The sequence below is a fragment of the Scheffersomyces spartinae genome (genome assembly GCF_019049425.1).
Source record: "Scheffersomyces spartinae strain ARV_011 chromosome Unknown scaffold_14, whole genome shotgun sequence".
In the NCBI taxonomy this organism is placed as follows: domain Eukaryota; kingdom Fungi; phylum Ascomycota; class Pichiomycetes; order Serinales; family Debaryomycetaceae; genus Lizanozyma; species Lizanozyma spartinae.
The window spans coordinates 68,246-90,508 of NW_025065061.1; the positions used below are offsets into that span (position 1 = coordinate 68,246).

Genomic DNA, 22,263 nt, shown 5'->3' on the forward strand with positions numbered 1-22,263 from the left:
CAGTCTCCGTTAAAGCTGAAGCCGAGAGAATGTCTGTTGACAGCAACACTATGCAAGAAGAAGTTACACCCTGAATTCACGTTGCACTCAGAGATTCTAGAAGATGCCTGACGCTGTATGAGGTCATAATAGAAGTTCATCAACTTGTAAGCAATTTTCATATTCTGTTCCCGTCTGTTGAGATCGGGTCATGCCTACTTATCCGGAGATTTCCGAGTAACAAAATCCGGGGTCTTAGATAAGAAGAATTTATCATTATGAAGGACTTGATTTGATTGATTCAAACATCACTTTCATCATCATCATGGTATTGAAGACGTTCAGTGTACTGGGAGTACCACCAATCAAAACCGAGCCCTTAACTCCAGAGGCATTTGCACCATATGGAGGGGTCATCAGTGCAGACCATCAAATGGCTACAGTGAAATCCTCTGCTGCTAATTATGGCACGGCTACTAAGGTTCATAAGGTCTCGCCTATAGTTAATAATTATAAAGAGGCACCCAGTGGGACTCCAGCCAGTGCCAACTGGAATATCTTTAGATGCAAGGCTCCAGTTCACTTAATCACGAAGAGCAACTCCACCCATCAGTATACTGCTAAGGCATTAGAAAGACATCCATATTCTACCCAGACGTTTATTCCTATGGGCCAAGAGTTATCTAAGATATCATACATTGTCATTGTTGCAAAGTCTGATCCCGCAACGCCTGAGCTGTTGCCTGATCCTTCACTGGTGAAAGCCTTCGTTTGTAAGGGGAACCAATCAATTACATATGGCATGGGGACATGGCACGCACCGATGGTTGTTGTGGATGAGACCATTCCACATTTGGACTTCGCAGTATTGATCCACGAAAATGGTGTCGCCGACGAAGATTGTCAGGAATGTTATTTTGAACCTGGCTACCAGATCGAGTATAGCATAGATTCACCACTTAGTAAGCTCTAGAGACAAATAATTAGACTATACAATAATAGAACGTTGTATCAAATGTAATCAATGATTTCGTCTATAACTTTTCGTACGTAAGCTTCCTTTTGCTCTTTGTTTTGCATCCCAGCTGCCTTTTCCTTTTCAAGCGAAAGTCGTTGTAATATCTCTGATAGTTCGAAGGGTTGTTCCTCATTGGTCTCTTTCTCCTCAGCTGCAAGTATTGGTTCTGTCATCGACTGTATCTGTACTGTTTTTCTTTGCTCATACAGATTAGACGTTGATGGTTTTTCTTCTACTTCATTACTCGTACTCGACCATTCGTGCGAATCAAATAGTTCTTTTATTCGACCGAGACCCAATCTTTCGTTGTATTCGTTGTAACCACTCTGTTTCAAATTGACACATTCCAATCCACGAACTAAAGCTAAATCTTCAATGGCTAAACAACTGTCTTCCTCAGGAAGCCCGTTGACAACCACTACAATGAATCCTGGCCAAGCATAGGCATCTTCCGGTGTAAGGACGTTACGAATTGATTCCAAAATTTCAAGACATCGTTCCAAATGTTCTAATTTGTCATTCGAATCAAGACAAAATATGAGGCCATCTAAAGCGTCGCGAAGTTCGGTCATCTCATCAGACATGAACTCGCCAGCCCATTCTTCGAGTGCTTTCGCTTTGGCAGAGTCTGAACCCACGTCATCAGCTCGAGCTCCAGGGTACTCGTCCACTAGAATATTGATGTTGGTAGAAAAGTATCGCGTGGAGAGTTTCTTTCGAAAGATTAGCCCGCTATGAGAATCTTGGTTAATGGTGGGAGATTCCAATTCTTCTCCAATTTCTTGGGCTATTCGTAGTTTACCACTATGTGGTGGTCCCACCACTAAAACATGATTCGGTATCATTTTACTGAAGTATGTTATGCTGCAGGTTGATGACTACTCGCGGTATAAAATATGATCTACTTTACCATCAATAAATGTTCTACGGAGTCATAGCCTTTGTTTTGTCTTCGTGTACCGCGAACAATTCAGTCGACTGAAACAGATAAAACCAAAACTTACTTGATATACGAATGGTGTATTCGTATTCCCCTACAACACATATAGCATAAGATGGCCCCAGCTGCTACCACTGCGGGTGAAAGGCCCACCATAGAAACAGGGGTATTAGAGAACCTTTTACTACGTGACGACAACATCTATGAGACGTCCTTAAACTCGGAAGATTACTTAAACAGTTTGGCCCCCATAATAAAGGATGCCGTTAAATCCAATGGACTCTCCGATTTAATCTACAAATTGAACGATATTGTTAGTGAAAAGGACGAAGAATTAGCAGAATTGTCATTGAGTTCAACTAAGGATATTAATAGTTGTATTGATACCATTGACGAGATCCACACAGACGCACGAGGTATGAGCGAAAGTTTAGTCGACGTTAGTCGTTCTTTAAACGATTCAGTAGTAGATTTAGTGGTGAGGAAAAAGAAGTATATAAGGGCTAAGGAAGTTTCGAACAAGATCCAAGAAACCAGCGTTGTGTTGAACTTGTGTATTCAAGTGTTGGAAAGTACAAACCGAATCCATGACCTTATTAAACAACACAAATACTTTAGTGCTTTAAAGCTGATAGACGAATTGAAGAATATTCATTTGCCCAAGGTTGAGAACTTTAGCTTTTCACTTAAGATCTATGACTCCATTCCTCATTTGACCAACATGATCAAAGAGGAGTCGTTCGATAATTTAAACAAATGGCTATCAATGAACTTGGAAAGACGGTTGATCGAAGTGGGTAACAGATTGTACGATAACTTACATATACTTCAAACCAATTGGGAAGCAGAACGTGAAAAAAATCCTACGTTCAAATCGCATAAGTTGAATTCACCGGTCGAAGTTGTCAGCAGAGACCCACTGACTAACCTTAACATTTTGAACGACGCTAATTTGGTGATCGACTTATCAACCATTTTTGATTCCATCCTAGTTTATCTGACAATGAACGAAGAAGAGGAACTACAAGCTTTATACCACAAGGAATGGATGAAGAGATACAACCGAGTCATTTACCCCATAACTTCTGCCACCGCTCAATCGATAGCAGAGTTCCAAGATATCAATACTTTAGACCATTATCTTCGGAAAATAGCTGCATTGTTTGTTTTAGATCGCCAGATCAATTTGTCGACCAAATACCAATTAAGAACCCAAGCGAATTCGAATGATTTATGGGACTCCTATGTGGCGAAATTAAAGCCGGTCTTAGCTCGTTTTATTGAAACCCAGTTGCACGGCTTTAGTGAGTTCGAATCAGTGAAAAATCTAATAGGTAATTTCATGCAAATCATGGAGAATAATGGGTTTCGAATCAATGATCTTTACGACATATTGATGTCACTTTTCCGTAACCAATTGACTCCCGAGTTAATCCAAGATTTTAGGTCGGAGTTCTTAGAAGCCATTCAATCCGACCATTATATGCCATTGGTTATAAACAATCAGGATGACTACGATAGAATCATGAAGATTTGTTGGTATAAGCCAGACCAGTATTTTGCTCCTTCCAAGATAACACGAATGCCTGTCAGCTTACCTTTCAGTGAGGATTATGTTCATTTCTGTTTGGGGATCAGATCTTTGCTAGATGACATCCTACACTTCACCCGAATGCATTACGGCATGGAGATCACGGAGTTGAATTCAATTATTGTCAACGAAATCTTTGAACGAATCTTGGGAAGCGAAAAGGGGTACGGTATCTGTAACGACATGAGAGCTTTCATCGAGAAGAATGCCAGTAACAAGGAGATTGTCGCCCAATCTTATACTAATTTGGAATACTATTTGTACAGTCTTTTTGAGATTGGGAAGTTGATTAACCGGAGGTTGAGAGTCAACATGGGCCTTGGAGTTCATGGGAACGACAATGTGTATACGCTTCGAGCCGTTGACGAGTTCAAGAGGCTCCGAGAATTTGCGGAACAAACTATATTTGCTATGGTGGATGGGAAGATTTCAGAATTATTGGATATGGTTGAATTGGACGATTGGCTACCTACCGTTAAAAACTCAGAATCCAATTATTCTATCAAAGACTTTGCCATGTTCTTGGAGAACTTGTTTACGTCCATCTTTGCTACATTACCTGTTGCTGTCAAGACGATTGGGTTAATACGGACATATGATTCTGTGGCCCAACACTTTGTCAATGTACTTAAAGACGTCCCGCGGTTCAATCGTATTGGGATAGAGAACTTTGACTTGGATATCAAGTACTTGGAAAGCTCAATGCAACAATTGGACACCACTCAATCAGATAGTGATGTGTTGACTAAAACGTTTGATGAATTGCGCCAATGCATCGATCTCTTGTTGCTCGAGGACTATGAGGAATATAAACGGAACCCAGATTTTAGAGCGAGATTTGATCGTATCAGAGCTGATGAAGGGTTCAAACTTATTTCCAAGATGCATTCAGGCGAAGAAAGTCCTCAATTCGACGTGAACACTCCTTTGGAAGAAGTAAGATCACAGACTCCGAACCAAATGGGCGACAACCAATCGTTGTTTTCCAATACTACAAGTTCGAGGTTTGCGAAGTTCAGCAGTCGATTTAATAAGGCAAACTAATCGTACACTGGATGTACAACACAATGACATTTACTTATATTTTCAATACATTATTCAAGACGGTTTGAATTAACTAGTGTAAACTATATACATGTTCTTGCAGTTTAGGTCCAAAATTTAAGTTTGTGATACCATCTTTTTTGGCCATCGAACCTGAGCTTCTTCTCGTCGACCAATTCTTGAATCCGCTGTTCTAGTAACGCAGACTTGGCTTCCATTGCTACTTGGGCGTTCTCGAGCTCCATTCGGTACCAAATCGCATGGAGAATCATATACGTAGTAGAAGCAATGAGAAATGAGTGGAAAAAGGCCGTACGGAATTGACCTATTCTTGGCTTTATTGGTACTGTAGTTTCTGGCATTGTTTCTGGGAATCTAATAGGTTTAGTAGAGAGAGCTCTCGAACGTACACTTGTAAAAAGAGCTGACATTGTGGGAAGTTGAATATAAGTCTAAATTTGTTCCACTACAACCTGGCTCAAAGCGGTATCGTTGTATTGCTGAGTCGGTTTAACGCTGAGTTGCTGAATCGCTGGGTCGATGTGGAGGCGTATCGTTGAATTGTAGTATCGATGTGCTGTATTGTTACTCTTAACGTTCGCTCTACTACGATCTCCTTGTTCAGTCGATCGATAAGATCACAGAACTCAATAAAGCGAAAAATTCAATTTACAAATTCAAACGTACGACTTTATTCCACCACGCTATGTTTCGTATTGCCATTAGACCATCCCTATTCTCAGGATCTGGCGTTCACTCTGCCGTCCAACGACTTTGTTGTCGCCGTTCTGCACTTCACACTCGTTCTAGACTTCTCAATAAGATTCAAAAAGACAAGTTTGCCGAATCGATGCAAAGAGCTGAAGCGGAACGTGAAGCCCAAATGAAGATTAGGAATCGCTCAGCCGCTTACTACTCAGCTTCATTGGGAATCGTCTTTTTGGCTTTAGGGTTTGCAGCAGTGCCTCTTTATAGGATGTTGTGTCAAAGAACAGGATGGGGTGGTGTACCAATTACCGATTTGAGAATATTTACACCTGATAGACTTATACCCGTCGATACCAATAAGAGAATTAGAATTAGCTTTACATGTCAAGCATCGGGAATCTTGCCTTGGAAATTTTCGCCCCAACAGAAAGAGGTTTGGGTTGTCCCGGGAGAGACAGCTTTGGCCTTTTATAAGGCAAAGAATGTATCGAAGGAAGATATCATTGGTATGGCCACTTACTCTGTGACTCCAGAACAAGCAGCTCCATATTTCAATAAGATCCAATGTTTCTGTTTTGAGGAACAACGTCTCGCTGCTGGGGAAGAGGTTGACATGCCAGTATTCTTTTTCATCGATCCAGATTTTGCTAAGGACCCACAAATGAGGCACATCGACGATATTGTTCTCAATTATTCCTTTTTCAAGGCCCTGTACACCGATGGAGAATTGGCTGCTGTACCCACATACAACCAACAACCTGTTACGGCTTGAAATAATTTTGTATTTAACATTTCTTGTACATAGTAAACAGCAATAAATTTATATGTTATACCGTTGTATTTAGTGATAAAGAGTTACAATGGGAGTTAAACATCCACGCTTCCTAATTCAATCCAGTCCTGTGGGTCACCACGACATAATACAAGTTTAAGAACACCCCCATTCCAACCTAAGCCAGTATCTTCCACTACAGGATCATCACAATTATCAATACCCAAATAATCTTGGATTCGTGTGGTAATTGTTCTCCACATTGCACTTCCAATGGGATAGACTTCGCTATACACCATTGATAAGTGGGGAAAAAACTCGCTTTTACTCCATTGCGCAGCGACGGATGAAGCTTCGTTTTGTAATGGTTGTAGACTGATTTGTTTGGTTGGGACGGAATCCTTTTCACTGGTGGAAGAAGCTCTTTTACTACTACGCAGCTTTGCTCTTCGTATGCGGTTCCCGTGATTATCAGCAGTATACAAATGTGGGTTAATTAATTGGTTTTCTCTTTCCACCAATTGAGGTAAAACCACAAATAACTCGCGAATTATTTGAGCAAATGAAAGTAAATTGGCGTCCGGCGCCACCTCGAAATATAACTTTTTATACTTGGACCGTTGGGTGCCAACTCGACCTAATCGCACTAAGGGGCTATTTGTACTTGTGGCGGGGATCGACTGCAACGCTGCAACACTCGCACCCAAGATTCGGTCAACATCATCGTGCCGTTTTTCAGGGTCGTCTAAAGCAATATCAATGTTCGTAGAAATGGTCACATGTGGTTCGAATGATGGTGGCGTTCCAGGGAAAAGTGTCTGTAGTGAGGCCATAACCGTTTCAAGCTTCTCATAAAGTTCTGTATGCTTTTTCGGGCATAGCCACAATGCTACTCCTGGGTCATCATCTTCATAATAAATTAGTTAGTACTGATAATAGTGAAATCAAGTAACGTGGTAAATTTCGTATCGAGATTTAGTTAGGTGGGCTTTAAACTTATGATAAAAAGCAACCATATAACCTCAACATAATCGGCATAAACAAATCAACTGTGTATATAGTGCGGTAGAAGACTTACAGGATCTTAATCAACTATTCCATAGCGTAAATCTGCTCAATGGCCCACACTGAAATATTCTTTCAAGCTTCAGTCTAATTGGGCAGGGGTACTATCTTTAATGTCCGGTCAAGTTTAGTTCAAATTCGACCTCCAATTCCGATCCATTCAATTCCCTCGCTCTAAGACTAATGGAACGTTCACTAATGCCAAAATTCAATTTTCCAACGATAACTCGTTTTCAAATACATACTCATCTTGATAACTGCTCATAAGGAATTAGGGAAACTTTGATCGGTTGTAATTGAGACTTGTATTTCCGCTTAACATCGTGTTCTCTTCCGCATTCTGGTATGCAGGATCGCACTAACACCAGATAACAATACACCCGTTGTACTAACGATCAATACAACATCTACACTTATATATCCTCAATTGAGTACCAACTGTAATCGCAAGACAATATTATTAGTTGTATTGTTATTGTTACCGTTGTTGTTAGTTTTGACGCTGTTCTTAAAATAGCGATTGAATTCTTTAATACTTGGAAGCAATAACATTAACGCCATTGATGGCTGCATCATTAACAAACCAAGTAACTGGTACACCTGAAATATCATTGACAAGTTTGGACGGAAGCTTTGAGTTAGGATTTGTGAAAATGTCCTTTAATACTTCGGCCTTACCAGCACCTTCAGCTACAAACGCAATCGCCTTTGATGATTCAAGGACAGGGAAGGTAAAAGTGATCCGTCTTGGAGGTGGTTTAGGAGAATCTGTAATTAAAGCGATCTGTTGATCGCGCACTTCAAGTAATGGATGTTCTGGAAACAACGAGCATGTATGGCCATCAGGTCCGCAACCAAGAAGAACAAGATCAAATTTGGAGTCTTTGGGTAAAATCTCTTCGTAAGCCTTTCTAATAGCTTCATCAGAATCTAAAGAATCGTCAATTGTGTAAACCTTCGGTTTATTGTCATCATCCAAATTATCCAAAACCATTTGTTTAAACAATCCGTAATTGGAATCGCTATGAGTAAGTGGAACAATTCTTTCGTCACTAAAGTAAACCTGCCATTTCTTCCATTCAACAGAACCTGAAACCTTTTTATCGTCAATAAGAGCAGCCTTCATCACTTTCCCTAAGGATCCACCAGATACAGCAATTTTGAACGAGTTTCCCTCGGAAAAAGCTTTCTTTTGAGCGTCTAAAACAAATCTGCCAACGGCACTTGCCACGTCTGATGAATCAGCATACGAAACAACGGCAGGAGACATTATGATTCAATTGGTTGAGGAGGAAGGAAGGAAGGTGTCGTAAATTATTTCTCAGCCGGACTTCAGATTACCTTTTTTTCTATTTTCTGACAATACGCGAGGCTTTAGCGTTATTACATAATCTCACTGATGAAATATAACATTACGTAAATATTTCGTAAGACGACATATACATAGTACATTACATACAAACTCCTTATATCTCTATTGGGAATGGTCGGACAGGAATAATAATAAGCCTCCCTCCACCCCTTAATCAAGATACTGGGCATACTCAGGATTGTCTTTGACTTTATTGTTCAAGAACTTCTCCAATTTAGTGGCGTTCTTGAAATAAGTGGTGGATTCGGCATTGTAAGACCGACAATTCTTAAAGATTAATCTAGCATCGTAAAGGAACTGATCAAAAGATTCGTATTTATCATTTTCTAATTTCAGTTCCATGGTTGATAAGTCCATTGGTTCGGAAATTACTTCATAGTAATCTCCAACTTCTTCTTTATTAACAGGAACTGCAAATGGCCATGCAGATGGATGATTTTGTAGTTCAGAAAGTAAGGTTACCATGAAATTATAATGTGGACCTCTTTTAGGTTTTTGAGCCAATTTATCCATTTCTTCCAGCCATCCAGCTTCCATTAGTCCGGGGATCTCTTCAGGTTTAAGGGTAACATTTTTGTTAGTTTTGAAAATTTCCAACCCAGGTCGAACAATATGAGAATTAGAACGAGCATTGATCATTCGTTCAATGGCTGCCCTTTGAAGTAATAATGTCTTTCCCAGATCCAAATACCGTAGAATATGTGGAAGCATACTGCATTGCATTAATGTACCCCCTTCATAATCCTTGATATATCCCATCCATCTTTCCTTTTCCAAAGTGATCTCTTTGGTGAAACCTTGCTTTTTGAAATACCCAATGGCATAATTATCTGCATATGTCAAAAAATACATTATAGGTGATGTAGTTCGAACATAATCCTTTAAATGGTTCATAAGATGTGCACCATATCCTCGAACTTGTTCTGTTGAAGAAATAGCACAGAAAACTATCTCAGCAAATCCTCTACTATTAAATGGTCGATAAGTAATACCACCAACAACTGTTAATGGTTTTCTTACCACTGCCATCAGTAAATGCGAACGATCATAAACTAATCGAGCAATATATTCCCTAGGCATTTTGGGCAATTGCTTTTGGAAAATGTTTTTTAACCCTGTTAGTACTATCATGCTTTCCCTAGTATTATCATTATTCACCACTCGGAACTCAATCTTACCATCTCGTTCCTCAATTACCGATGGACGTTCTTTGAAAGTATATGGGACTCCATCAAAGTTGAATGTTGACGTTCGCTTACGTTCTTCTTCAGTTTCGTCGTCGTCGTCGTCATCATCATCGTCTTCTTCTTCTTCTTCTTCTTCTTCTTCTTCTTGTTCTGGTTCCTGTGCCTGCTGTTCATTATCACCCTTTTTTCGTTCTTCTTTGACATTACCGTTTATGTCCTTTGTCACTTTCTCTATTTCTTGGTTCCCATCCTGATCTTGTTCTTCTTCATCTTCATCATCTTCAACTTCATCATCTTCTTCATTCCTTTGGAGTTCTTTTTCTACTTCGTCGTCTTCTTCATCTTCGTCGTCTTCGTCGTCTTCTTCATCTTCCACTTCATCCTCCATTTCTTCTTCTTCTTCCTCTTTCTTAATTGCCTCGAACTCTTCATCTTCAACTTTTATTTTCTTTGGTGCCTTCTCATCACTTGCCTCGGCACTGCGGTGCCGCTTCCGGTCAACCATCTCGGAATTATGGGTGTGAGTCCTCTATTACTTGTTCAAATTGTGTATTGGAAACATTGTAGTCTGTGCTTACATCAACACTCCAAATCACCAAACTTTCGATGACGTAAGATCACACTATATATTACGTAATTATACACATTGAATTTGAATGTGATTACATAATCAATGGGACAAAATGCAACTCCAAATACGGATGAGATGAGGAGATGAAAAAGATGAAGAGTATAACTAATCATTCATTTGTTACCGGATTTAAGTCTTTTATATTTGTTAACAATATGTCGAATTATACGCAGTTAACGGCACAAGATCATGATCATCAACACCCTGTGGCCACAGTGTTGTGTTGCAACTGTGGTACCCAACTTGATGGTACCTTGGGTTTGGTGATGTGCTACGATTGTATTAAGTTAACTGTTGATATTTCTGAAGGGATTCCACGAGAAGCCAACCTTTCATTTTGTCGTAACTGTGAGCGTTTCTTACAACCTCCATCACAGTGGATTAAGGCTGAGTTAGAATCTAGAGAATTATTGGCCTTGTGTTTAAGGAAATTGAAGGGTTTAAATAAAGTCAGATTAGTGGATGCCTCATTTATTTGGACAGAACCACATTCCCGTCGTATTAGGGTTAAATTGACCATTCAAGGTGAAGCTATGGCCAATGCAATTGTGCAACAAACATTTGAAGTGGAATATGTTGTTGTAGCCATGCAATGTCCTGATTGTGCTAAATCCTATACTACAAATACCTGGAGAGCTACTGTGCAAATTAGACAAAAGGTTCATCACAAAAGAACATTTTTATATTTAGAACAGTTGATTTTGAAACACAATGCTCATGTTGACACTGTTTCTATTCAAGAATCTAAGGATGGGTTGGACTTTTATTATTCTCAAAGAAACCATGCTACTAAAATGTTGGACTTTATTAGTGCTGTTGCTCCTGTAAAGTCAAAGAAATCTGAAGAATTGGTGAGTATCGATACTCAATCTGGATCTTCATCTTATAAGTTTTCGTTCTCCGTTGAAATAGTTCCTATTTGTAGGGATGATTTGGTAGTTTTACCCAAGAAATTAGCTAATTCCATGGGTAACATTTCTCGTTTGGTGTTATGTTCTAAAGTTAACAACATGCTTCAATTTATTGATCCTAACACTTTACAAATAGCTGATTTACTGCCTTCGGTATATTGGCGTGCACCATTCCCTTCATTATTGGATGCCACTCAAATGATTGAGTTTATTGTGTTGGATGTTGAACCCACCGGTCAGAGAAAGGGGAAATATGTGTTAGCAGATGTTACTGTTACTCGTGCTAGTGATTTAGGAGTCAATGACAATACTTATTATGTTAGATCTCATTTGGGAGGGTTCTTACATCCTGGAGATTCCGTCATGGGTTACTATCTCACAAATACCAACTTCAACTCTGACTTATGGGAAAGTCTTGATGTTGATAACACTCCAGAGGTTGTATTGGTGAAGAGACATTACGCCAGAAAGAACAATAAGAACAAGTACAGAAAGTGGAAGTTGAAGAGAATGGCCAAGGAACACAGCGATATTGTCGCCAACGACGACTCCAGACAAGCAAGACAAGAACAAGAACGTGCAGAAAGAGATTACGAATTGTTCTTGCAAGAATTAGAAGAAGATCCAGAGTTGAGACAGACCATTAACTTGTATAAGGCTGACAATGAAGCGGTTTCACGTAACCCCGATGGAATGGAAGAAGAAGAAGAAGACGAAGATGCTCCAGAGATTGGTCTTGATGAGTTATTGGATGAATTGGACGATATGAACTTGGAAGACCAACCCATGGCTGAAGAGTAGTTGAACTACTTCTTACTCTCTGTTAATTTCCTGTATATTAGTTATCACTACCATACTACAATAATCTTCGTAACCAACTGTATGCTGCTTATGCCAAACCATGTTCCTCTTTCTTATATTCTTTCTTCTTATCTTTATTACCAAATGACCGATCTTTCCTTTGTGGCTGTGCAATCGTTTGCCGAGTCGGCCTTTTTTGCCGAGTTGGCCGACATCAAATTAAACCAAATGAAACTCGGAACAAGTGCAAGGAGTATTTGGGGCTTTATAACAAGTCCTCACAAGCTCACAAGGTTTGATGACAAGCCAATTGTCAATGTTGATAAGCTGAGCTTCGAACAGAACGAAGAAGATCCGACAGGTAACTTTGTGTTGGATGCAGAGCTTTTGAATGTCAATACTATAGAGGAGTTTAAGGAGATCAACAAAGCAGAGTTACTTAAGAAGTGGGGGCATATAATCCTAAGGCATATCGAAACTGGATGTATCACCGAACAACTGCTTAATAAGGTGTTTCTACTTACGTTCTCTGACTTAAAGAAGTATAAGTTTTATTACTGGTTTGCGTTCCCTACCCTTGAGTCCAACTGGAGGGTTTTACACAGGGGACCTGCTGAATCTTTGGCCATAACTAATGTCGCAAGCACTAGCAGCTTGTTATCGCAGGTCGATGAAGATGGGCATATAGTTCTTTTCAAAGACATACTGCTAGAGAAGGGCAATAAGTTTGTGTTCCAAGACACAGTATTGGATCCAGACATGAAACCTTCTGTCCATTTGAAGAATTACCTTTATTATCTTGCCTATATTGGGTTTACAGAGATTGAGCTTGTTATTTATCGGAGTAATAATACCAGTGAGTTGTTGAACCTTGAACTCTCGTCACCTGTGAATAAAATATCACCTAAAATTCTTGGATGGGAAAGGACAGCCCAAGGACGTCTAGGCCCTAAAGTGGCTGAATTGGGACTGTTGATAAATCCAAATCAACTAGCAGAACAAGCGGTAGACTTGAACTTGAGACTAATGAAGTGGAGAATTGCTCCAGAACTTGATCTCGATATCATTAAACTGCAAAAAGTATTGCTTCTTGGTGCTGGAACATTGGGTAGTTATGTTTCCAGAATTCTTATGGGATGGGGAGTTAGGGAAATAACCTTTGTTGATAATGGCAGGGTTTCTTACTCTAATCCTGTAAGACAACCCCTTTTCAATTTTGCAGATTGTTTCAGTTCCAGTGGTAAGGGAGAATATAAGGCCATACAGGCAGCAAGGGCTCTTCATGAAATATTTCCTGGTGCAATTGCAGAAGGAATTGTTCTTGATGTTCCCATGGTTGGTCATCCAATCAGTGAAGCTACAGAAGGAAAGCTGAAGTCAGAGTACGAGAAACTTATGCAACTTATTAGCTCCCATGACGTTGTGTTCTTACTTATGGATTCTAGAGAATCTCGTTGGTTACCAACAGTGGCAGGACTATCCAAAGATAAGATAGTCATCAATGCTGCCTTGGGATTTGATTCGTATCTTGTTATGAGACATGGAAGTTTGAAGCAAGCACCTGAATCCCGGCTTGGTTGTTACTATTGCAATGATGTCGTGGCTCCCAGTGATAGTTTATCCGATAGAACCTTGGATCAAATGTGTACTGTAACACGAGCTGGATGTGCTCCTTTGGCTTCAGCACTAGCAGTGGAATTGTTTATAAGTTTATTGCAACACCCTGAGAACGAAGCTGCTTTGGCTGATGAAACTAATCCCAAATTTGGAGAAGTGCCTCATCAGATCCGTGGATCCCTCCACAATTTCCAGCTCACTAAATTACATGCACCAGCATTTAAGAACTGTTCTGCTTGTTCTACAAATGTTGTGGAACACTTTGAAAAGGATGGCTGGGAGTTTGTTAAGAAATGCTTAAATGATTCTAAGTACTTGGAAGATATAAGTGAATTAACACAAGTTCACGCTGAAGCAGAGAAGGCAGCAGCTCAATTACTTGAGGATTTACTGTTGGATAATGATGATGAAGATAGCGAATGGATATCGTAAAGTGATGAGGGTGACAATGATATTAATGGGAGAATGAATGATATAAAGATAATAAATAATAGAGAGAGAAGAGTGGATCAATGGGCATGGTGGTTCTAGTGGAGATATTAAACTATGACTGTTAAGCCAAAAAATGTTGCATAGTATTGAACCTCTTCTATCGACTTGAACCAGTCAAGGATTTTTTGAGAATCAGTTAATGCAGTTGTGGCAGAGTATCTTTGGTCGAGTTTGATGCGCCTGTTCTTGTACAAGTCGTTCAACTCAGTGTTGTATGTCTCTATTTCATTGAAAAGAGATCTTGGAACATTAGGGATACCTTTTACTCCTCTGTCTAACCAAACGTCAAGGGTATAAGCGTTAGGGATTTTGAGCATCAAATCAAAGGCATCTGGAATCCGTTGATAAAGCTCTTCAACAAGAGCTTCTACTACAGACTCATCAACATAATTGGCTTCTTCGATTTTCCTTTGAGCTTCTAATTCATCCATATAATTGAATCTGCGAATGGGTAGACGTTGTTTCCTTTCCATTTTCCACTTAGGGTCCTCATATCCACCATTTGCCAAGTACAAATCCATGTAAGTCCTATACCATTCCTGGATAGTTGTACTAGTCTTGACAACTTTGGGGGCAGCCGCAGACTTACTCAATATTCGAGTAAGCTGCTCAAAGTCTTCAAAATAGTACACTTCCAAGTCTGGGTTGGACTTAAGGTGTTGTTCAAACTCAGAGTAACAACTAATGGAGTTCATAATAGACAAACAGCTTTCAATCAAGTCCTCTACCTTTTCCATTCCATCGTCAGCTTGAAGATAATAATTATCATTCCTTTTCAAGGTTGAAGTTGCCAGTGCTGTTGTTGCTCTTTTTGGAGGTGGCTCAATAACTTCATTCACTTCAGTTCCAACCTTGGAGTCAACAATGGCGTCACAGTCTGTGCACTTGACTGCTTCACCATCAGTAACTTCTGGGTTGTCAACTGGAGATGAGGAAGTAGTTGAAAAGGTCTGAATAGAGGAAATGTCATCGATGTCAGTAGGAATGGTCCTTTTTGTTGTTCCCCAAGTCAGGACAGAAGCAGCACCTAAATTGGCACCTAAATTATCGAGCTTATTGGAATTGGAAAGGTTGGGAAAGGGAAGAGCGTTAAGATCCAAACGGGGAATTGAAGGTTCATCAACCATTGGAGTAAAAACAATGGGAGAAGCTTCAACAACAACAGGTGGTGGAGGTTCATAATATTGAGCATAAGAGCGGAATAATTTACCTGCAATGATAGGCCGGGTAGTTGGAGAGTTTGTTGCTGTTATCAGCTCATGAGAAGTAGAGTCAAGAATTGCGTTGGTGTCAACCTTAACGTGGGTTTTATTTGCAGTAGCACTAACAACACCATAGGGATTAACAAAAGGTGTAGCAGGACAGGTAGTCTTGATTTGCTTCCTACCAGAATCATCAGAAATACCAGCACTGGTAGAAGAAGTTGTAATTGGTTGAGTCGAAAAGACATCAGCGTTAGTTTCATTTGAGGTAACTGAAGAGTCTTGAGAGACTGGTTTGGCAACCAAGTGAAGCTTGGCTGCGATTCTAGACTTGTAGAATCTATTCTTTGCTGCGTGGCGGAGACGATGAAAGAACATTTGATTGTTGAAGTCTAAAGATTGCTTAGTGAGGAGGTGGAAGAAGAAAATGATTTGAACCAGCTATAAGGTTTCAAAGTGTTCTTATAAGTGCGCTACGACTTGTGCACAAACAGAATTATTTTCGCAGCCAAAATTTTGTTAGGCCAGCAGGGCAAGTGGTGAGCTGGGTATGGGAAAGGATGGACTCTGGTTCCAGGGGCTCAGCTAGTTGTTATTAGCAAGCGATACGAGATATTGAGTGATACTGATGAGATACTGAGTTACAATGAAATGTTAATGATCGAATTGACTTCAATGGCTTCATTTTGCTATGGTTCGGTCTTGAGATGATGTACGATACGGATCAAAGACATCAATTGGCTCCTCCAAATTGATCTCAGTGGTGTGAGACGGTTACTATTGAGATATAGTGCTTTTTCGATGACTTCGTTGGGAGTATCATATTCAAAACAGAGCAAAGTAATTTGGAGAGGATGATATAATCATGGCCCTTTTACAGTAGTGAATGTTTTAGTATTGATTATCATTATTATAATTCTGTACACCACTTATGATAATTATTTACTACATTGATTGAAGACTAACAGGTACATTAAATCAATGTATTTATAGTTGCAATGTTTGAACACTTCCAATCAATCCCGCATCTCATATTTCCTAATTAGGAAGTCAAGGGTCTTGGGGGTTGCTATATCACATGAAGCAAGCAAAATTGCAAACCTATAAGTAGGGGAAGAACAGCAACAATTAAAATAAACTGACATGTAACAATTCACTAGTAACAAATTGACTTCTCCTATAAGATGCCTCCTCAGCACACAATTATACTCAAGAATGGTCTGAAACTGTTCACAACATTCTCCAACTATGAACAAAGACTTGTATATCCTTCTTCGGTAGTCATAAGACCATGGAAGAGAGTCATCTTCTTGTTACATGGATTCCCTGATAACCATGAGACATTTAACGAAGTTTGGGATCTGATCCTCAACTCGTATCAGAACGAACCTGTGCTCTTATTGGCACCAGCATTGAGGGGATACGAACCTTCAAGCTTTGCTGATTCAGATAAGGAATACCACACTATCGATATAGCTGGCGATGTGAAGAGTTGGATTAGTTCCATTGTACCTGAAGATGAACATGAAAACATACCTGTCCATTTGGTTGGACATGATTGGGGTGCATGTGTTAGTTTCCAAACTGCAAACTTATACCCTGAGTTGATCACTCTGATGGTGACTATGGCTATCCCTTATTGTGTTAATTTGGGAGTATGGGAGTATCTTTTATACGCTCCCATGCAAGTTTACTGTTCCAGTTACTTCTTCACTATGCAATTTGCATCTATGTATCGACCCCGGTTTGCAATGACGGAAACTGGTAAGAATAGTTATTTGGATAAGTTGTATCGGTACTGGTCCCCTAAATGGGACTATACCGAGGCAGATATTGGGTCTGTTAGAAACACTTTGAATACCAAGGGGGTTATTGATGCCGTCACTGCATACTATAGGTGTTTTATCTCGTTAAGAACTTTGAGTAACAGATGGTATGTGGACTTTAATAAGGTTCCAACTCTTATTTTAGGAGGTGCTGATGATGGATGTATGCACAAACTGTTATGGGAATATGAAGCAAAGAAGTTGGCTGGTGTTTCCAACGTAAAGGTTACATTATTGAAGGGGTTGGGTCATTTCTTACATAGGGAAGATCCTAAAAAGGTTGCTGATCACATTACTGATTGGCTCCAGATTCATGCTTAAGTCTATGGTCAACAGACAAAACATCAAAAAAACAAAAAAGAAAAAGAAATGTTAATTATATTAAATGAGTGAGTTCTAAATATTGAAAAGTAAAACTGTTTTAAGGAAGGTGAATATTTCTAGGATCAAGACTATCAATTGTACTTGATTCTTCTTGTAACCATTCAAGTGCGTCATTGAAACTAGATCTTCTAAAGAGTGAAGGAACTTCTGGCATCTCATTTATGTATTCATTAGCCATTGGTCTGTCGTACAGTGGAGGTGATAACCTAGTATATTTCCTTGTGTGTTCATCTTCATCTTCAGCTTCATCTCGTTGTCTTTTTTTACCAGAAGAAACCAGAGTAAGATCCATGGTTAGTGGATTGATTCTGTTCAAAATATCACTTACGTCCAAATTATCTTGAACATCATCAACAACCGGTTCATTGAGATTCTGAAATGCCATAGGTGAGAAGTCCATGTGAAGAAAGGCATTCCAATCTTCATCAGAACAAAACTCCTCAGAGACTTTGGTACTTTTGTAAGGAACAATAGGCTTAATCGTTGCTGTCACTGGTGCTGGAGGTGGAGTCTTTTCACCACTAGAGCACTGATCTTGAATAAGCTTTGCAAACTCATGTTCGTCCAAAACATTGTGCTCGGTAGTGTTCATGTCGTCGATATCCAATCTGGTATTGTCATCACCTCCAAATAGAGAGTCGGTGTCAGATTTAGCATCGGTTTCTTCATTTGGAACAGCAGTCGTTTTGTTATTGTCACTGCTAAGGGATTCAGGAACAGTATTATCGAAGTTAACGTCCCATTCTCCTTTTAAGTAGTTATCAGCTAGCATACCACCATCTTCAAAAGCCTTGAAAGATGACTCAAGGTTATTGTTGATACTACCAGATACGTTTTGCTCTGGCGCTGATTGACCTGGATAGAGTAATGAACCCCATACCAGATCATTGACGTTGGAAAGCAACGAATTGTCCAATGGTTCTTGCACTTGGTTGTTGTTGTTGGATGGAACATATACTGGGACAGGATACTCAACGCCGTTAAATGAAGTTGTAGCCATCACTGGTTCTGGATTGGCGCTCGTTGGCATTGGGGTTGAGAGCAATTGAACCTCGGCAGCGACATATTCCTTAACTGGTTTCCTGCTTGGTGTTTGCGTCCGTTTCTTAGAAAGCTGCTTGTTGTTGGCGGTAGTAATAGTAGATTCTTTGGGCGTGGTTGAGTGAATGGCTTGTTGTGAGTTAGACTTGGACTTGGTCTTAGTCCTCACTTCAAATTCTCCCACTGGAAGTGGTGGAGGAAGAACGAAGTTGGGATAAGAACTCAAACTTATTGGCCCAATCTTAATACCATAATCTCTTGCCTGTTGAATGAAAGCATCGCGGATACCATAAGCCCTTCTAGGAATGTATTGACTCATAATGATAAGTGGTTGAATATGAATTGTGGATCAATGGACAATGAGAACAAACGAACGACAGCGGCCAATTCATCCCGTATTTATACTCTTCGACGTCCTCTGAAAATAGTGCTTTCAATAGGAGATGATCATCCCTTTGGTTGGGGTATTTAGCTGCAAAATCATCATCATCATGTTTCAAAATGGCCAATTGGGATTATTTTGCAACCTTTTTTTTTTGATCTGGGTGCAAAAGTTAGGAGTGAGTGATCATTCTCATTCATTTTCTATCAATAAGGGGGGACTATAAGGTCCAACCAATAGCTTTTTGGAAGGAGGGTTTCAGTCTATTTATAAGTCTTGTGGTAAATGCCTCAGATATCCAATGAGTGTCTAATAAGCGAGAGCATGCACTCATGAGGTTTATCAGTTGAGTAGAGGCGAACATAAAGAGCATTAAGGTAACGGCATTCAATTGTGAATGAGTGGGGTTCTAATAATCCTTTGGCGGTTACATTAAAAAGAACCAAACGTTCCAGATGTTCCAAACGTTCCAGATGTTCCAAACGTTCCAGATGTTCCAATTGTTCCAAGTTATAGACGTATAAGGGTGGCTCTCATCAGACGTTTGGAGCAATTGGGTGGTTCCAATAGCGACTAACTGATACCAATTCCTACAGACAACGATATCATGTTATATAGTAAATTTATTGCATAACCTAATGCCCAAGAATATCTATAGTAATGTAATACGTAAATAAATAAGTGGTTCAATATGGTCCAAGTACTAAAGTATCTTACCAACTCAATGAAAAGGTACCCCCATACCATTCATTTAATCGTCCAATCCTCTAGTACCCGCCACCTTGTGCCATGTCATCTCAAGTCTATAATGAGCAGTGTTTTGAAATCAACCACTAGTAATGAGCCCAGATTATTCTACTTACGTATACGGTAGACCAAACAACTTCTATCGTCTTCAAAGGACTATGGAACCCCGGGAAAATGGAATAGAGACTATCAACTGCCCTTGACAGTCCTCTCCTATTTGCTGCCTTCCCATAATATCCACAATCGCTCAAGAAATAAAAGCTTGTAATCAACCTTCGACACAAGTAGTACCGGCTCCTATAATGCTTTGCTTTATACATGTTGTGGTTATACCATAATATCTTTCTCAACAGCTTTATTCAACTGTCTAATTGAATCAGCTGTGTATCCATATCTCTCATACATCTTGTGTATGTTGGAATGCCATTCTAAAGCGTTGTATCCCTCCTTGAGAACCCTGCCAGCTCTGGCGGTCAGCTTAGGCTTATGGTTGTTGTCCAACATCCTTTGCAATCTGTTGACTAACTTCTGGATACCATAAAAGAGATGCTCGTCGATCTCGGGTATATTCTTGACTCTATTCTGGAGTAAACGTCTCAAGTAATTTGCATCTCCAAGTTTCAATATAGTGAGATATGCTTCAGAACAGGTGCACTCTAATTCTTCAACAACTCCTTCAATACTTTCTAACTTGTCGTACATAGAACATAAAGACGAACTCTCAGAATAGTCGTCAAACTTGCTTAGTATTTCACTTACCATACCGTCATCATCGTCATCAGCATCATCATCATTGCGTTTAACCTCATCTGTAAATGTGTCGGTTAAGATCTCAGCAACAACTGTTGGATACCCATTCTCAAGAAACATGTCGGAAACTTCTTTGAACCAACATTTGAATTCCTTTGCCTTATCAACTACTTCCTTGAACTGCTCGTCACGGTGATATGGAATTTCTTGATTAGCGATCCAAACCAATTGGCAATGTTCCTCAGTGAAGATATCCGTTAAGAGTAACTTTTTGGTCTTGATCTTTGCTTCGAATTCTCTGGTGTTCCCAAAACTCTTCATAGTCATGGTCCCAGTATCAACCAAGTCTTTCAAGTCTCTCAAGTCTTCTTCAGAACCAAAATGAATCTCTTCCTGATAGTCCTTATCTGAAAAGATAGGGAACAGTTTCTTAGCATGGTTATTAACCTTCTCTTCCTCGTCAACTATCGTATTCCTACCCATGGATAATGTTCCCATAGTTTTAGGAACCACGAAGGGAGGTTTGTCCGAACGACAGGGACGACGAACTTTCTCAACTCCTAACGATACGTTCCAGCCATTGTCACCAAACAAAGAAGTGTCGTCTTGCTCTTTGCAGCAGGCCCCCATAGCTGCATTGGTATGGAAGACGTCCACACTGGAGTGTGGTGAAAGTGGTGGTGGAGTGAAAGAATCATCAGCAGCGTCATCACTAGGATTAACCTCAAGCTGACAACCAGCGGGAAAGGAAGAGAGAAAGGGAATAGGAGAATTGTTAGTGGTAGTAGTACTATTAGTGTAATCATCATTATCATCATTATGGAACATTGGAGTTGGTTGGGGATTAGGGTTGGGAATCAAGCGTAATCTCTTGGAGATTGGACTTGATGCTGAACCAGTAATCAAAGTTACGGTGGAAGAACCCTTTTGCTTACTATAAACAGATTCATTGTCAGACAGTGACCAGGTAGAGCTTTCATTCAAAGTTTGGCTTGACTTAATTGGCCGCTGGCTATGTTGGTTGTCGTCAACCGCTAAAACTTGAGTGTCATCACATAATAGAGTTCTTTGCTTCTTAGAGAAACGAGAACAGAAGATTCTCGATTGGAGCATACGCTCCTTTAAGTTATGTAGCTTAGTGGAAAGTCTGTGCATTATTGATACTAACGGTAACGAAGAAGAAGAAAGTCTGTAGTGTGTTCCAATCTGTGCACAGAAACAGCCCGGTTTTATATTTTTTGCACCCAAATGAGTCTGGACCAAAGGGACAATCTACAACTACAAAAGGACAAGAAAATGAAACAAAACAAAACAAGGCAAGACTAGAAAAAAGGACACACATAAGTATTTACATCATTGGTAATGTTTGAAGTTGGTTCATTCCATGTACAAAGTCACAGCATACCATAATTTGTCGTAGTTAAGCGTAGTAATACAAAGTATATGGCGAACATATTATAATGGAGAATAATTTGGACTCATTGTATGCTTAGTAAATCCTAATCTTATATCAAAGTAAGCTAAACCTAAGCTTATTGCTACTATTAGCGATATGTTTGCTATCAATGGAGTTATACTATGGCTAACGGGTATCAATAGCACAATGTGGTACAGCTGTATCATTTACTGTAATATATTCTTTCAACACTATGTATATGCATGAATAAACTTATATATGTATGTATTGTAGGTATTAGTATAGTACTAATAGTGTAGTAGAACTTCCAGTAGTCCTCCTAACAGTACCTTACAGCGCTCTGCACAGTACCCAAAAGTTTTGGTGATGCTCTTCAAGACCCGAAC

The 22,263-nt window shown here is 39.7% G+C and overlaps 13 protein-coding genes across 13 annotated transcripts; 6 read left to right on the forward strand and 7 right to left on the reverse strand.

Annotated features, from left to right (window-relative positions):
• Positions 1 to 304: 304 nt before the first annotated feature.
• DAL3 (ureidoglycolate hydrolase) lies at positions 305 to 952 on the forward strand (the record flags this gene model as incomplete). The annotated part of the gene is made up of 1 exon (XM_043191896.1): positions 305 to 952. One exon carries the CDS (start codon positions 305 to 307, stop codon positions 950 to 952), a length of 648 nt encoding a protein of 215 aa, XP_043048528.1.
• A 38-nt stretch (positions 953 to 990) lies between these two features.
• On the reverse strand, positions 991 to 1,842 carry IRC6 (uncharacterized protein; the record flags this gene model as incomplete). The annotated part of the gene is made up of 1 exon (XM_043191897.1): positions 991 to 1,842. The coding sequence occupies one exon, from the start codon at positions 1,840 to 1,842 to the stop codon at positions 991 to 993; it is 852 nt and encodes a 283-aa protein (XP_043048529.1).
• A 210-nt stretch (positions 1,843 to 2,052) lies between these two features.
• On the forward strand, positions 2,053 to 4,572 carry SEC15 (Rab GTPase-binding exocyst subunit; the record flags this gene model as incomplete). Its single annotated transcript, XM_043191898.1, has 1 exon — positions 2,053 to 4,572. One exon carries the CDS (start codon positions 2,053 to 2,055, stop codon positions 4,570 to 4,572), a length of 2,520 nt encoding a protein of 839 aa, XP_043048530.1.
• A 706-nt stretch (positions 4,573 to 5,278) lies between these two features.
• Positions 5,279 to 6,052, forward strand: COX11 (Cox11p; the record flags this gene model as incomplete). Its single annotated transcript, XM_043191899.1, has 1 exon — positions 5,279 to 6,052. One exon carries the CDS (start codon positions 5,279 to 5,281, stop codon positions 6,050 to 6,052), a length of 774 nt encoding a protein of 257 aa, XP_043048531.1.
• A 95-nt stretch (positions 6,053 to 6,147) lies between these two features.
• On the reverse strand, positions 6,148 to 7,366 carry CPD1 (2',3'-cyclic-nucleotide 3'-phosphodiesterase; the record flags this gene model as incomplete). Its single annotated transcript, XM_043191900.1, has 2 exons — positions 6,148 to 6,959; positions 7,363 to 7,366. 2 exons carry the CDS (start codon positions 7,364 to 7,366, stop codon positions 6,148 to 6,150), a joined length of 816 nt encoding a protein of 271 aa, XP_043048532.1.
• Positions 7,367 to 7,646: 280 nt separating this feature from the next.
• SOL3 (6-phosphogluconolactonase) lies at positions 7,647 to 8,387 on the reverse strand (the record flags this gene model as incomplete). Its single annotated transcript, XM_043191901.1, has 1 exon — positions 7,647 to 8,387. One exon carries the CDS (start codon positions 8,385 to 8,387, stop codon positions 7,647 to 7,649), a length of 741 nt encoding a protein of 246 aa, XP_043048533.1.
• Positions 8,388 to 8,639: 252 nt separating this feature from the next.
• Positions 8,640 to 10,181, reverse strand: GCN5 (histone acetyltransferase; the record flags this gene model as incomplete). The annotated part of the gene is made up of 1 exon (XM_043191902.1): positions 8,640 to 10,181. The coding sequence occupies one exon, from the start codon at positions 10,179 to 10,181 to the stop codon at positions 8,640 to 8,642; it is 1,542 nt and encodes a 513-aa protein (XP_043048534.1).
• A 281-nt stretch (positions 10,182 to 10,462) lies between these two features.
• Positions 10,463 to 12,019, forward strand: NMD3 (ribosome-binding protein; the record flags this gene model as incomplete). Its single annotated transcript, XM_043191903.1, has 1 exon — positions 10,463 to 12,019. One exon carries the CDS (start codon positions 10,463 to 10,465, stop codon positions 12,017 to 12,019), a length of 1,557 nt encoding a protein of 518 aa, XP_043048535.1.
• Positions 12,020 to 12,247: 228 nt separating this feature from the next.
• On the forward strand, positions 12,248 to 14,068 carry APG7 (Apg7p; the record flags this gene model as incomplete). The annotated part of the gene is made up of 1 exon (XM_043191904.1): positions 12,248 to 14,068. One exon carries the CDS (start codon positions 12,248 to 12,250, stop codon positions 14,066 to 14,068), a length of 1,821 nt encoding a protein of 606 aa, XP_043048536.1.
• Positions 14,069 to 14,175: 107 nt separating this feature from the next.
• KQ657_001098 (uncharacterized protein) lies at positions 14,176 to 15,708 on the reverse strand (the record flags this gene model as incomplete). The annotated part of the gene is made up of 1 exon (XM_043191905.1): positions 14,176 to 15,708. The coding sequence occupies one exon, from the start codon at positions 15,706 to 15,708 to the stop codon at positions 14,176 to 14,178; it is 1,533 nt and encodes a 510-aa protein (XP_043048537.1).
• Positions 15,709 to 16,514: 806 nt separating this feature from the next.
• Positions 16,515 to 17,477, forward strand: KQ657_001099 (uncharacterized protein; the record flags this gene model as incomplete). The annotated part of the gene is made up of 1 exon (XM_043191906.1): positions 16,515 to 17,477. One exon carries the CDS (start codon positions 16,515 to 16,517, stop codon positions 17,475 to 17,477), a length of 963 nt encoding a protein of 320 aa, XP_043048538.1.
• A 100-nt stretch (positions 17,478 to 17,577) lies between these two features.
• KQ657_001100 (uncharacterized protein) lies at positions 17,578 to 18,900 on the reverse strand (the record flags this gene model as incomplete). Its single annotated transcript, XM_043191907.1, has 1 exon — positions 17,578 to 18,900. The coding sequence occupies one exon, from the start codon at positions 18,898 to 18,900 to the stop codon at positions 17,578 to 17,580; it is 1,323 nt and encodes a 440-aa protein (XP_043048539.1).
• Positions 18,901 to 20,037: 1,137 nt separating this feature from the next.
• KQ657_001101 (uncharacterized protein) lies at positions 20,038 to 21,615 on the reverse strand (the record flags this gene model as incomplete). The annotated part of the gene is made up of 1 exon (XM_043191908.1): positions 20,038 to 21,615. The coding sequence occupies one exon, from the start codon at positions 21,613 to 21,615 to the stop codon at positions 20,038 to 20,040; it is 1,578 nt and encodes a 525-aa protein (XP_043048540.1).
• Between the last annotated feature and the right edge of the window lie 648 nt (positions 21,616 to 22,263).